This window comes from Nansenia antarctica, assembly GCF_963989245.1.
Source record: "Nansenia antarctica genome assembly, chromosome: 6".
Taxonomy (NCBI): Eukaryota; Metazoa; Chordata; class Actinopteri; order Argentiniformes; family Microstomatidae; genus Nansenia; species Nansenia antarctica.
Genome location: NC_137676.1, coordinates 20,546,462 through 20,562,647, shown reverse-complemented (window position 1 = coordinate 20,562,647; position 16,186 = coordinate 20,546,462). Strand labels below are relative to the sequence as shown.

Below are 16,186 nucleotides of genomic sequence, written 5' to 3'. Positions count from 1 at the left end.
ACCCCCTCCCCCGCCCCAACTAGAACCCTGTCCCAACACAACCCCATACTCCTTGGCACTAGACGCTTATATGTTTTATGGTGTTCACATCTATGTTTATGGGGTATACGCATGGGCGGAGCTTCGGCCCCCCCGGCCGGAAAAATTTACTGTGAATTTTTAAAAAGAAATGTTTTATTGAAACCAGAATAGAAGTCCAAATAGTACAATACTCATTATTGTATTTTAAACAGTTTTTCAGTGCATGAGGTCAACTCACTGCCTGGGCTAGAGGTACTCCATTTGCGCCTTGCGTTTTCCCCTCAATCAGGGTTGCTAGATGGGGCGGGTTACCGCCGAATGGGCTACTTTTGATCACACTGGGCCGGAAAAAAAGCATTTGGGCGGTTGGGCTGGATAAATAGCATTTAGGCAGTATCAAAATGTCAGTGCCTGAAAGTTACAAAATGTGTGAAGTTAAAACACACACCCTAATACAGTTAAAACACACACCCTAACACAGGCCCGGGGGAACTAGGGGTGCTGAGGGTTCTGCAGCACCCCCTAGCGAGCTGGTGTGGAAAAAAAAATCGGAGGGGATTTATGTTGTATAATTTTTAATCAATGCATTTAAAAAACATTTTACATCATTTGTCTGTTGTTGATGATCTAAAAGTGCTTTGTTTGGGGAAGATTTGGGAAATAATGTGCAATTTCATTTAATAATTATTAATACCCAATGAGCGTTCCTGTTAGGGGTTCTTGTTTTTTTTTACGGACGGTACGGTTAGTACACAATACACTAGTGAACCGTGGCGGTTTTCGGTTTATCCTGCGTTTCATTCAAAGTCGGATGTTTGTTCATGGCGAGCGGAGTTGAGAACATGGCAACAGTTTGAGGAAGCCCTGGATTGCTACAAATCTGCGTTGTGTGGTCATTCATTCTGGTTTTGGTATTGAATACAGCGATAATGGAATGAAAACATCTTGATACATCTCTTGAAATTTGGACCCAAGGTAATCTAAGATGGGGCGGACCTTGTACATTCTGTCAGTACAATCGGCTGGCATCGCTGCATTATTACTAAAATGAAGGTATCTCAATATGTTTTCAAACCTGTTGCGACACATGACAGAGTTGAAGTAGGGGGTAGCTAACATTTCATCAGTGGTCCAGTACATTTCAAGCTCAGGCTTACGAATGATACCAGTGAGAAAAAAGAGCCCCAGGAATGATTTCATCTCTCTAAGTGTGACAGGTTTCCATGCATGTGATCGAGCGTGTGGTGATTGTGGAGAGCCACTCTCAGCTTCAATACATTGAGCTGCATACAAGTTGGTCTGAACAACTATGTCCTGGATCAGTTCATCAGTAAGGAACAACTCAACATAGTCAACTGGTTGTTCTGATGCCAGCTCAGCAGCAGCATTGATAGGTCCAGGTTTCGCAGTGAAAGGAATGTCTTTTGCCTGCCAGTCTTTGTCATGCCACACCTTCTCACCAACAGGGGCCCTTGCTTGGTCACCAGCTGCGCCGCGCCCACGACCTCGTCCACGGCCACGTCCGCGCCCAGCTCTGTGCGGTGTTTGATCTGTAAATAATTAGAATTAGTATATTTATTTATTATTATTATTATTAATATATATTTTTTTATTGTATTTATTATTATTTTATTTATTTATTATTCATTTTATTTTATTTATTTATTATTTATTTTATTTTATTTATTTATTTAGTATTTTATTGTCTGTCAGCTGGTAGAAATATAAATACAATAAAATGATCTGTGTCTTTTTTACACCTGGGGCAGGGGAACGTGACCTTGCGCCCACGTCCGCTCATGTCCACGTCTGCGCCCATGCCCGCGCACAGCTCTGCGCAGTGTTGGATCTGTAAATAATTAGAATTAGTAGGCAAGGCCAGGCAAGTTTATTTGTATAGCACATTTCATACAACAGGGGCAATTCAAAGTGCTTTACATGTATTATTTAAAAATACAGCAAGAGGAGCATAGTAAGAAAATAAAAATTACAATGAATAAAAGCAAATATAACAAGTAAATAGATAAAACAGATAATAAGACAATGTAGCTGGTAGAAATATAAATACAATAAAATGATCTGATTAACTGTGTGTTACCTTGGACCAGGGCTCTACGCTAACCTTTTTCACTAGGAGCACATGTGCTCCTAAATGAAAAATGTTAGGGGCACACAAAGAAATTTAGGAGCACAGTGAAAAATGTAATTATAACACATTTTTATTAGTGATTTTGCAATTTTTGCACCAAAATCACACATTGGCCCATGCCTACAGCCCTACTAGACGCAGAGTTGATGGCATTGTATTATGGTAACTAGCTGTGTCAAGTTCTCCTGGTTAGCAGCATGTTCATTCATTCATCCATGTCATGCCTGTCAGCTAGCAGCTAGCAGCCCAGCCAGGCTTTAGGGCTAGGTCTGTCAGCTAGCAGCCCAGCCAGGCCATGCAGAGGTCTGTCTCCATGCTGCCCACCTCCCTGCTGCTGGGTCAGGCTCCTAGGGTTAGAGATGCATTTGGACTTCTGGAGTACCTCCACTACTTTCAATGGGTTCTGAAGGTCTGAGAGCTTTCTACTTTCTACCCTGGGTAGTTAACCCTGGTTGTAACCTTGGGTTCAAATCTGGAGTGTGTGGGACCAAATCTGTAGATGTGGTGAGCTAATGAAGCTAATGAAGCTTGAGATGAGAAAAGGGCGCTTGTCTCTTTAAGGCCCAAAAGGGAGTTAGCGATTAGCGATGTTAGCTTAGCGCCAGTTTAACAGAAGTAACTTCACTTTTAACATGACTTCCCGTGGTCGTAGCGGGCTGGCTGACGGCTTAAAATGTGGCCACACGGTTCGCGCAGATTTATTTTTAGAATTTAAAAAAAAAAAAAAAAAAAAAAAATCTGTACTCGCACGTGTGCTCGTGAATTTATTTCTCTAGTCGCACAGATGTATTTTTAGTCGCAAATGCGAGTGAAATGGTCGCACTGTAGAGCCCTGCCTTGGACAGGGGAACGTGACCTTGCACTTCGGGTCTGAACCCGGGTCTGAATCTGAATCCGACAGGGGGGGGCTTGAAGGCTTAGCACTGTGCGCTGTTTGATGTGTAAATAATTAGAATTAGTATAACACTAACTAAAACTATATTCCCGCCCGCACCAGCTGGTAGAGATATGTGTCTTACCTCTAGCAAGGGAATGTGACGAGTCACTTGCATCCGACGAGGGGGGGCTTGAAGCCCTCGCTGATCCTGATGTTGCCGCTTCATTCACAGCGCCGTGCCTAATTCGTCTTCGACGCTTAGCAGTAGCACTGTGAACTGTTTGATGTGTAAATAATTAGAATTAGTATAACACTAGCTAAAACTATGTTATAAAACTAAGTTGTGCAGCAAACTCTTGGCTATGTACTGTTGACAAAATACATCCAACATCTAAATAGCAAAAAAGATCGTTTTAGTAATATTGTTACTAACGTCAGAACTGGAGTGAGAGATAGCCATTTGCACTAGGGCTGCAACAACGAATCGATGAAATCGATAAAAATCGATTATGAAATTCGTTGGCGACAAATTCCATTATCGATTCGTCGGGTCTTGTTCCATAACAAACCTACTTCCTGTTGACGCACGCCACGCTGTCTTGCGGAGCCGGCGCGGCGGCTACATTTAAATCATGGCGGAGGCGGAGAAAACGACTCGACCGAAATCGTCCAAGGTATGGGAGCACTTCACATTAAAAGCTACTAAAAAATGTGTTTGCTGCAACCTATGCAAAACCGATCTTGCATGGCACGGGAGCACAACGGTGATGCGAGAACACCTTAAAAGAAAGCATGTGACAGTGATCGATGAAGACGGCTCAGCCTCAGCAGGGTAAGTTATACGAGTTTAACGTTGGCTGTACCCATGCCATACGTTGCGTTTTGAAGTGAGGATCATTCGTTTCACTGGCACAGCTGTAGGCCTAAGTTAGTTATTCTCGTTTATCTAATAGATTCTCCCTCTTAATGACCTATTGTATTTTTAGCTTGCTATTCGCATTCTATGCCTTCAGCACCGGAGTATGCTCATAGTCACTTGTATTAGTAAGGAGATGCACTTGTGAGTTCTGACGAAGCGTCAGCTAAATGACTGTAATGTAATGCGATAGCCAGTGAGTGTTTGCTCGCATTCATGAATTCAATATTGCATGACAAGTGTATTTAGCTAGCTGGCTAACGTCAGTGGTAGAGCAGAGGTGATAAGCTAAAGATAAGCCCAGAAGATCACCGGCGCCCCCCTCCCCTCTCTGGAAGAGCTGTACAACACACGCTGCCTCAGGAAGGCCTCCAAGATCTCCAGAGACCCATCCCACCCTGGGAACGAACACTTTGTTCGGCTGCCCTCGGACAGGCGGTTCAGGACCATGTTCGCAAGGACAAATAGACTGAAGTTCAGCTTCTACCCCAGAGACCTAGGTTCTAGGCCCTGGACAATCTAGACAATTTGATGGCAGCTACTAGATTGTAATCAAGTGCAATACTGAAACACAACTGTGAACATTTCAAACCTGCAAACTGCGACACTTTAAATGAATGTGCAATAACACTATGTGCAATATGACAACCCTCGGGTACATAAGGTTCAGAGATAGGAAATGTTAGAATAGGTATAGCATAGCATAGAGTACAGCACAGTGTTTTATTTGTATAGTATAGTATAGTGGATAGTGTACATAGCCTTTATTTATGTAAACCAGCTCTTTTCCCTTCTTGTTTTTAGTTTTTTTCCTAGCACCAGGGGAGCCCCCCCTCCCAAATTTCGTTGTATGGTACCTGTACTATATCAATGACAATAAAGACCATTCATTCATTCATTCATAAAGGCTAGCTAGTGGTAGCCTACCAAGCTACCCGTGAGTTAGAGTGAGGCACTGACTGTAGCCTAGCCTATTGTATGGAGTGAGAGGACACATTGCATTGTTTTGGAGCATATCTGTTATATAAAAACATTAGTGTCTTGTCTGTAGCCTATATTGCACTTGCAATGCATGTATTGAGCTAGAGTTCAACTACTTTATTGAAACAATCTACCGCCATAGTCCATGGCCTGTTGTTAAACCTATTTGATGTAGCAAAGCCTTTTTTATTTATATTATTTTTTATTTTTTATTAATACTTCATTCATTTTGCACATGTATATGTATAGGCCTGGCTGATTTAGAAAACATAAAATAAAATTTGCAAAATAAATCAGTTTTTTCAATTTCTATCCGATTAATCGGAAAAATAATCGGCAGATTAATCGATTATCAAAATAATCGTTAGTTGCAGCCCTAATTTGCACATGAAGAGAGAGTCTCTAAAAGACTCTTTTTTTTTTTTTTCAAAACCGCCTCCGGTCTTGCCGACTCCAGAGGGATAAAGTTTATAACGTTGACCCAACGTTACTGTATGATAATATTGCACATTGCTGTACTCTTTATTCAGTGAATTGTCTTACCTTGTCCATCATCTTCTACACCGCCGTTCCCCTGCGTCTCCGTCTTTCGCGTCACACTGTCCTCCGGCTCAAAGTCACTATTACAAATTTAGCTATTTCAGCTGCTGAATAGCTTTTAGGCCGCGGCATCTTAGGGGAAAAGTGGCGCGACTGTGATTTGATAATCCCGCTTATTACGCACTGGAAAACAGCTGCGCATCGTCGAGTTTTCCTGAAAATTCCTGTTGGCTTGGTGAAGGATGGACATGTGTAATACTTGGTCAAACGATGCATAACAGCGCCCCCTAGCGTCTGGCAGTGATAACTCTGAAACCCGGAATATTCCGTTATTGGCGGCCAAGCGTTCTATCATAAAACACGGAATTTTCCGGGTTTGGCGGTCAAAGAGTTAAAGGGGAGGATTAATCAACCAAAATAATGTTTCCGAACTTTTTTTGAGGGGTTTATATCATTTAATTTGTTCCATAGTTCGTTTTCAGCTGACTCAAGCTTCATATCAGATTTCTATTTTGCTGCCACAGAAAGTCGATCAGTCGTGTGAAATGACATGCGTTGTGCATTGAATGACACTATTTACAGCGCTGTAAATTTTCAAATAATGCAATAGGATATATATATGAATTTACAGAAACACATCATCATGAATGGAAACACGCAAGAGCGTGTATTTGACATGCATTGAATGACACTATTTACAGCGCTGTACATTTTCAAATAATGCAATCGGATATACACCCCGTTCCAAATTATTATGCAAATGATATTTTTCTCAGATTTTCCTAAATAGTCGATGCAAATGACAATCAGTATAATTTTCAAGTCATCAACCGTTAGAGTATAATTCAAATTTTATTGAACAAACCTCCCAATGATAACAGTATTTTTAAAAAAAAATTAAAAACTCAAAATGCACTGTTCCAAATTATTATGCACAACAGAGTTTCAAAACATTTTATAGGTTGTAAAGAACTAAAAATGGTAATTTGATGAATTTAGGGTTAGGAGGTCATATTAGGAGGTCATATTTACTGAAATCAAAAGCTATTTCAAACAAAAACATCTTAACAGGTCAAGTTACATGTTAACATAGGACCCCTTCTTTGATATCACCTTCACAATTCTTGCATCCATTGAACTTGTGAGTTTTTGGACAGTTTCTGCTTGAATTTCTTTGCAGGATGCCAGAATAGCCTCCCAGAGCTGCTGTTTTGATGTGAACTGCCTCCCACCCTCATATATATTTTGCTTGAGGATGCTCCAAAGGTTCTCAATAGGGTTGAGGTCAGGGGAAGATGGGGGCCACACCATGAGTTTCTCTCATTTTATGCCTATAGCAGCCAATGACACAGAGGTATTCTTTGCAGCATGACATGGTGCATTGTCATGCATGAAGATGATTTTGCTACGGAAGGCACGGTTCTTCTTTTTGTACCACGGAAGAAAGTGGTCAGTCAGAAACTCTACATACTTTGCCGAGGTCATTTTCACACCTTCAGGGACCTTGAAAGGGCCTACCAGCTCTCTCCCCATGATTCCGGCCCAAAACATGACTCCGCCACCTCCTTGCTGACGTCGCAGCCTTGTTGGGACATGGTGGCCATCCACCAACCATCCACTACTCCATCCATCTGGACCATCCAGGGTTGCACGGCACTCATCAGTAAACAAGACTGTTTGGAAATTAGTCTTCATGTATTTCTGAGCCCACTGTCATGCTGCAAAGAATACCTCTGTGTCATTGGCTGCTATAGGCATAAAAGGAGAGAAACTCATGGTGTGGCCCCCATCTTCCCCTGACCTCAACCCTATTGAGAACCTTTGGAGCATCCTCAAGCAAAATATATATGAGGGTGGGAGGTAGGGATGGACGGTTTCCAATTATTGAAACCGAAAAACCGTCAGAGAGTAAAACCGCGGTTTTCCGGTTAACCGAAAAATACAGTAAAAAAAAAAAAAAAAAAGGTAAAATTTTTTTTTTTGAAAAAGAGCGCCAATTTCAAATAATTGAGCCCTACTGCTACAATACACTCATGTCGAACACCATTAAAACACCGTAAGCACAGTCGCAACACATTTAGGCTACTTAGTTTCACAAATATAAGTGGAAAGGCAGACTTTTGTAAGCTACACCATACATGAAAACACATGAACACTTAACACACCAGCTCCGCTGATCCAGGGTGCACGCCTGCACGGAAGATCATCTCTTGGAACAGCGTCTTCATTGAATGAACTGCTTTCTCAATATCTTGGTTCTTAGACAAAGTTTCAGCTGCTGCTCAATGTATTTCAATATTTGAATACTGCTCAATAATCACTGAAATATTAGACTTAGAATTATGCAGTGAACATACTTAAAGCTTTTCATAAAAACCACATGCCGCGAGACTGACTCGCCCTGAACTGTCGTAAGTCAATCAACAAAGAATGCCCCATCAAAATAAAAGTGCCCATGGTAGAGCTGTCAAAATAGAGCTTTCAAAATAAATGTACTAATACAGATAGAGATAAATACAGAACTACCTTTGCGTCACTAAGTGACCGCGTATCTTCTGAGACATGCGTTCTGTCATCACTTTCAGTAGCGCCTTCACACACAGTGGCGCTGTGCACAAACACTCTTGATCCGTATAGCTCTTGTTTTATTATATTGTGGTTTAGTAAATACTGCACTTGGAGTTACATTCAATGCATGATTTGTGCTATAGAACATAAATAAAGTTTGATTGATTGATTGATATCAAATCAAATCACATTTTATTTCTATAGCGCATTTCTCACAAAAGTGACCCAATGCGCTTTACAGAGAGCAGCGAAAATTATCTTATTAAATGTAAGCGAGTAATTGTAAAAACCTTTCCTATCTACCAATAACTGAAGGCAACTATCTTTCCCATAGAGTGATTCGTTACCCTTAAATATAATCCCAATTAGATATTAATCCTCAGTTATTCTTCACAACTGACCAAACCTCTCATTCATTGCGCGGCAGATTCAGACTGTATCATTGTTATTTTCACACATGACAAACATGTGACATGTTCCAGTTTTATTCTTATTCTATTTTATTCTTCAAAAAAAAAAAAAAAAAAAAAAAAAAACGGTTTCTGACGGTTTTGATAAAAAACCGTTTCTATTTTTAGAAACCCCGGTTTTCGGTTTAACCGAAAAACCGTCCATCCCTAGACTGGGAGGCAGTTCACATCAAAACAGCAGCTCTGGGAGGCTATTCTGGCATCCTGCAAAGAAATTCAAGTAGAAACTGTCCAAAAACTCACAAGTTCAATGGATGCAAGAATTGTGAAGGTGATATCAAAGAAGGGGTCCTATGTTAACATGTAACTTGACCTGTTAAGATGTTTTTGTTTGAAATAGCTTTTGATTTCAGTAAATATGACCTCCTAATATGACCTCCTAACCCTAAATTCATCAAATTACCATTTTTTGTTCTTTACTACCTATAAAATGTTTTGAAACTCTGTTGTGCATAATAATTTGGAACAGTGCATTTTGAGTTTTTTATTTGAAAAAAAAAATACTGTTATCATTGGGAGGTTTGTTCAATAAAATTTGAATTATACTCTAACGGTTGATGACTTGAAAATTATACTGATTGTCATTTGCATCGACTATTTAGGAAAATCTGAGAAAAATATCATTTGCATAATAATTTGGAACGGGGTGTATATAAGAATTTACAGAAACACATCATCATGAATGGAAACACGCAAGAGCATGTATTTGACAAATAAACGTGTAGGCTAAGAATTAATTAATTAAAGTGAGTTACTGTCACTTGGTGTAATGGTTGATGCATGGGGGAGGGTCATCTTATTCTCAATGATCGCTTTTTGGATGCCGATTCTTCCAGCCCTTCAAACCATCCCCCCACACCTGGATGCCAATTCATGGGGGAGCCAAGCGGGTTTCAAAGCTTACAAGCTTACAGCAGTCGCCGGGGCTGACAGGCTGATGTTACGGCCAGCCATTCCATATAATCACATATAACAACCCCTGTGAGCAGTTGCAGGGGCTGACAGGCTGACGTTACCGGCGAATTTCACGACAAATAAACAGACTTTATCACTGTGAAACTATGATAACACAATATTTATTACTATTCTTTTTTAATAATGATAATCAACTTTCACTCATTAGTAAAGCTCCCGCAGTCTCAATCAATCTCCTCTCCATATATATCATTTAACACTAGACACGCCTACTTTTAGCGCAACGAGGTGTCGAATCACACGAAAACACATAACTACACATAATTAGATGAACACACAGTCCTTGCTTTTGAACACGTCCTAAAGCGAGAGTATGTTTACAAGTCATTATCACTTACCGGTAGCCTGCAGCAAACGAGAACAGTTAATCCAATCCACAGATTATAAGTATTTAGTGACGGTTAAACTGTTTTTTATTATATCGACTCTGTACTTTAAAAACTTCAAGTTGCCGAAACGAAAACCAGATATTGTTGACACCCCTTCGATTCTGCGACTGGTTTCTGGTCTCACCAGCGGGCGTCTCTAGGCTACACTTTTTAAAAGGGTCCTATAATTGATTTGCCATTTGTAAGAGAAGATAAATAGAATAAAAAACCTGAAAGCACCAAAACTAGAAATCAGACAGTAACTCTATTTTTTCTACAATGCTGAATGCTGTTGTTTAAATTGTTTTAACTGTAAACCAGTTAGTCACTGAGTACTGCAGAGTACTGTTTTGTTGCTTGAATAAAGGCTGGCAGTCTTTAATAGCCAACTGTTGTTGTGGACTATACTGGGGAAGTATTTGTTATTATTCAGGAGTAAAACAATAAATACAAATATCGGATCAGTATCGGTATCACAGATACCTGAAGCCAAGGTATCGGTATCGGTAGTGAAAAAATGGGAACGGGACATCCCTATTTTTGGGTTTATTTGTATAGCGCTTTTCCTGCAAACGTTGCAGCTCAAAGTGCTTTAATCATTATATAATCTTAATTTAATTATTTTGTAATTTAAATGCAATATTTAAAAGGATGGGTTTTTATAATCTTAATTTAATTATTTTGTCATTTAAAGGCAATATTAAAAAGATCGGTTTTTAGTCTTGACTTGAACATAATTTGCTGAGGTTGCATCCCTAATGTAAACTGGCAGTGCATTCCACAATTTGGGTGCATAAATTGAGAATGCAGCCGCACCAAATCTCTTCTTTTGTACTGTACATGTGGTACACAGAGAAAACCAGCGTCAGAAGACCTGAGAGCTCTATTGGGCTGATATGCTAGCAAAAGGTCTTTCAAATATTCTGGTGCTATGCCAGTGAGAGCTTTATAAACAAGCAGAAGGATCTTGAAATCTATTCTGAACTTAACAGGAAGCCAGTGTAGAGTCTCTAAAATAGGAGTTATATGAGCTTGTCTGCTTGTTTTGGTTAAAACTCTCACTGCTGCATGTTGGACTAATTGCAGCTGGCCAATAGCTTTCTTTTCTTTTTTTATGGGGTACATATCTATGTTTCGTCAGGTAGAGATGCGTTTCTGAACAGTAACTGTTGATTGGGGTGTCTAACCCTACGTTGAGTCAAGTCAATATTTGATAGAGAAACCTCGACCCCCTAGTGTGTTCTCCCACTCCTCCTCTGCGTTTTCCTCAAAGGATCTTAATTAACTTAATATATTTTTATTTTTATTTATAACTTAATTAACCTTAATGATCAACATTTGTGTTTGTGTTCTTCCTTACAGTCCTGCATGCCATGAGAGAGGACAGTGAGAAGGTGCCCAGCCTCCTCACAGACTACATTCTCAAAGGTACCCCCCACTCTCCTCACACCAGGAAGCATCAAGTCCAACCAAACCAAACATAGCACCCCCTAGTGAATACCAGCTTCCCATCCTGTAACCACACACAGAGTGGGTATATCTGAAGAGTGGCGTTCCATACAGCTTCCTGGTTAAACCCCTTCATGGGTGCCACTCTTCCTTATAGCTTAACTCTCTGGCCACACAGACGCTCAGAATGACATCAGGTTTTTGATCATGTCTTCCATCTTGACCTCTGCCCTCCTTGTCTCACCTGTGCTGCGTTGTCTTCATGCTAGCTCTGGTATGAGAGCGGTGGACATGGAGGTTTGTGAGTCACACACACACACACCCCCTACACCTCTCCACACCTCCTTGTGCACCTGTCTGTTTGCTCAGTCATCTCTTCCACGCACACAGTATGCACACAATGTGTTGATTATCTCCTCTCGCACACTTTCCTTAAGACGGTAGCCCCCTAGCTTAGTGCACCCATACTGTGCCGTGCTGTGCTTTTGCTTACTTCACTGACCTGACCTACCCTTTCACACACACACACACACACACACACACACACACACACACACACACACACACACACACATCTTCCCACTCCCACCCCCTTCCTGCCAAGCTTCTAGCACCATAGAGCTGTTCACCTGTGTGCTGTTCACCTAAGCTAATCACTCTTTTTTTCCCCTCTATCTCTCTTTGGCTCATCTCTCTTTCATCCCTCTGTAGTTGCTCTCTTCCCTGTGCGATGGCTCTCTTTCACACACTCTGTGTCATGGTCATTTTGATCGACGGATTATCAGTTTTGTGTTTTCTGCTTGTCTTCGCAGTTCTGTGTCCCACATAGACCCAACGGAGGAGCCATATGTTCTAGAACGTTCTCAAGGAAGACTCTGTAAGTTTTGGAGTTCTGGAACGTTCCAATGGAAAGTTACCCCTCCCCCCCAACCCCTTTTTAGTATAATGGATTCTTCCTGGTGGCCTATTTTTTTCTGCCACATATTTTTTTCCTTTTATCTATGAGATTCACATTTCAATGCCTGACATTTTACCTTAGTGATTTCTCTCACTATTCATGTGTAATCTTAAAGTGTGTTTTTCTTTTTTTGCTAAAATCTCACAGTTGTTTTATTGTCTTTTCTGCATGTTAGCTACTCTGTGTTAGCCAATTAGCAGTATTACCCTTTGCAACATCCTCAGATTGGTCAATGTTGACTTGGGAGTGGTGTGGAAGTGAGACTTCCTGAATCGCATCGCACAGGATCAGTCATGCCATCCAATGGGAGCTTGGCTCTACTGTAGGTTCAGCATCAGAGAGCTTCCATTGGATAAGACCAGTGAATGATTGACAGGATGTTACTAGTAGGTTTTACAGGCCTTGTTTCCTCCATCTCGTAGGGTTGAAGTTAAAACCCATTACTTTCATTGATCCATAACTGCAGGGTGGTGCCTGTCTTTGCATGCTGCTTTGGTCTCAGTAGAGTTAGGTACATAAGTCAATATATTTTGTATACTATCACATGAAATTGCACAGTTTGGAAACTCTTTTCTTTTTTTTTGTGATAACTTCTTGAAAAAGGGAAAACAATGAAAGAACTGAAAGTAACTGAAAGAACCAACCTGTACAGCTTTTTCTTTTTTTTAAAGAAGAGTAGTTAGGAAACTAAATTAGGGACCTTTTTGCTGCCAGTAGAGGGTGGCCACTTGTTATGACATCATCATTGTACAGTAAGCACTAGCCATTGACCTCTGAACCTTCATTAGTGACCTCATGCCATGATATGTCATTTCCTCATTACGGCATCTACTAACCTACATTTTTTGTAATATCGCTATATTTAAGTAACTAGATAAGCACAGCATTACTTTGAATGTGTTACAATGAGTTAAGTGGCTGTGATGTTCATTCTTGTTGTGGGTTTCTTGTAACCAATCTTTAATGTTATGTGGAGGTGGCGTGGGTCTCGCTATCATGGGTGATGTAATTATCGTTGTCTACCCTAAGGTCTGATGTTTAATGTCAGATGCATGCACTACAAACACGCACTACAAAACATTTTTTAAAAATCAAATCCATATCAACACCCAGACACCTACAAAACTGTTCACCCCACCCTAAATCAGAATACTTATGTCTATATCTATTATTGGTGTGCTGACTGTACAACCTTATCATTAGCATTAACTAGGCCTGAGCCTAGTAAATAAGTACGGTCTCAGTGTGACCGTCTCACATACACACACACACACACACACACACACACACACACACACACACACACACACATACATATGAGGTCCAGTCTATCATTACTCTCAGGTACTCTCTGAGTGTTGGGTACATTAACCTGTTTATGGTAAAGCACTATGGATCATCATTGGGGTGTATTAGGGAAGATTAGCTTCTAGTGACAATTACATCCCCTGAATGGTAGAGTTTTCACACCCATGTCTGTGGTTAAATGACCACTTGTCTTGCTAGACTAGCAGCTTGAAGTGGTTGTCATGCTGTAGCTCATGGGCAAATGCCTACAGTAGCTGTGGAGGTGTTGTTTCTCAATAGCTAGAGGATAATGTAGCAACTAGCCTGTTAGCTAGAGGATAATGCAGTAACTAGCCTGTTATCCTACACTTAGAATAGCCTATGTTGTAACTTGGGTCTGTTGATTTTCTAGGCCATGGCTTGTGGAGGCTGGTGGAGGCAGAAGCCGGAGGACGGGCACATTGTAATGCATGGAATGGAATGAGGAAGAGTATCACGCATGTGCATTACCATGAGCCCCTCCTCCGATTTCTACCTCCACCAGCCTCCACCTGCCTTGAGTATTAGTGTGGTAACATTAGTGGTTAGGCCGGCATGCAAGTACAGTACCCCAAGACCTAAGTAGTGGTTGTAGTGGCACCAGCGATGTATTATAGCTAGCTTAACTGTTGTCACTGCTAAACTTCGCATTTAGTAGCAGTCTAACACCCTAGGTAGCTAAGTAGATACAAATAACATAGGTAGAGTACCTGCAAGTCCTCTCACTATTTGGGATCGGAGGTAGTAAGAAACATGGGTGATGGAATCCGGTGAGATCTGTTCTGTCTACGTCCAGGGGTTTACTCCCCCACAGTAGTTTAAACAGGCCCCCTTTCCTATGGGACCGCAATATACTGTACATGGACCTGTTGGCTGGAATAAAATAAAATAAAAGTGCAAAGTGAAACTAGTCTAGGGCTCTTACCTGTCCCTCGCTAAGAAGGAAAGGAGAAGAGCAAAGAAGGGTGTTGAGGATAATTAGGATGTAGCCAATAACATGTAAAGAACAGATGCCAGATTATTAGAATATTTGGTATTTAGGCTCAGAAGGCATTTCTTTAGGTAAGGGAAGCCGGCAAAGCCAGTTGACCTCTATGTACTGTACAGATATATAACCATGTAACTGTCGTTTTGACTGTAGCGTTAGTCAGCTTTAGAAGCACTCGTAACTTAGCATGTGCTGCATGCACTTTACCGCTACAAACACATAAAGTGAATGATGTCTGAATATAATAGTAATAATGTCACGTCAAAGCAGCGTTGGACCACATATTAAAAGTGAAGTGTAGACTAGTTTGGCATGGGTTTGCACCAGGGGAGGCTGGTGGAGGTAGAAATCGGGGGACGGGCTCATTCAGCGGAATGAGTGATTCCTTTTCCTATTCCTTTCCATGCATTACAATGAGCCCATCCTCCGATTTCTACCTCCAACACCAGTCTCCCCTGGTTTCTCCTGGTTTGCACCCCCTGACCCCTTGGGGGTGGGGACGGGGGCAGTGTCTGACTGGGCACTAGCTACATTGTCGGGTTAGCATGGCGTTGTCATGGAGATCAGAGAAGGTTGTTGACTCAGGACCCGTCCTACTCGCCGCCTGCTCCTTTTAATCTTTTTTTATTGAACATTTCAGCAGGAAAGGGCATACAGATACAACTTGTCTTGATGAAAATAATAAATCAAACGAACAAATGAATAACACCATATTAAAACACAAATACAAATGGTTGGAGAGTGAGTGAGTGAACTGGCCTGGCCCACCTAGTCCCCCAGATGTCTTTAATCTTTAGTCTATATCTTTGGTTGTCTTTAATTAGTCCTTTTTAATCTTCATCTTTGATCCTGGGTTCGGGTTAGGGTCTGTGTCTTTGTGAAGGTTGAAGATCTTTCTGCAAAACCGCTTTCTCATCTGGAAAAAAATGTTTTTGCATTTTTATACACAAAATGACGATAGTGTTAAAGCAGTTGTGAATGACAGTGTCGTATTACAGAAAGAACAAACAACAAACAATACATAGTAACTACAACACAAACAGCCAGCGTGGTCATATTTCACATAGTACAGTAAACATAATACCTTTACCCTTCAGGTCAGAATAAAAAATGTATAATAATAATAATAAAAGGAAGTAAATAAGATAAAATGGAATCTGGGAATACCTGGGAAGGTACATTTCTCTGCATAGGCTAAGAAAGCCCCCCACATCTTTTTACATTTCTTGGAAGTGGCTTTCAATGTATATCAGATTTTTTAAAAGTTGTAAATTATTTAACATTTCTTTTATCCGCAGTGTGTGTAGGCGGTGTTGGGGATTTCCATCTTATTAGTATTATTATTAGATGTCTAGCAAATAAGGTTATGAAAGCTGTCAGATCCACTTGGGGCCTCGGCAAAGGCAACTGATAGGGCTTTCACACCGGCAGTTCCGAACGCCGGTTCGCATTCGGAAACCTACGAACGTTGGCGCTGTCTGGCGAACGAGCCCGCGTTCATACCAGTGTATCGTTCGCCAGACAGCGCCAACGTTCGGAGGTTTCCGAACGCGAACCGGCGTTCGGAACTGCCAGTGTGAAAGCCCTATGAGGGATGCGG

General features: G+C 41.0%; 1 protein-coding gene across 1 annotated transcript in view; it reads left to right on the top strand.

The window, feature by feature from the left end:
- Positions 1-12,162, top strand: part of LOC308159979 (fasciculation and elongation protein zeta-2-like) — a 30,281-nt gene extending 18,119 nt beyond the window's left edge. Inside the window, exons 8-9 of the mRNA XM_080533817.1 lie at positions 11,228-11,293; positions 12,127-12,162. Of these exons, the coding sequence (XP_080389943.1) occupies positions 11,228-11,293; positions 12,127-12,143 (83 nt within the window). The 3' untranslated portion in view covers positions 12,144-12,162. The remainder of the gene's footprint in view (positions 1-11,227; positions 11,294-12,126) is intronic.
- The last annotated feature ends 4,024 nt before the right edge of the window (positions 12,163-16,186 follow it).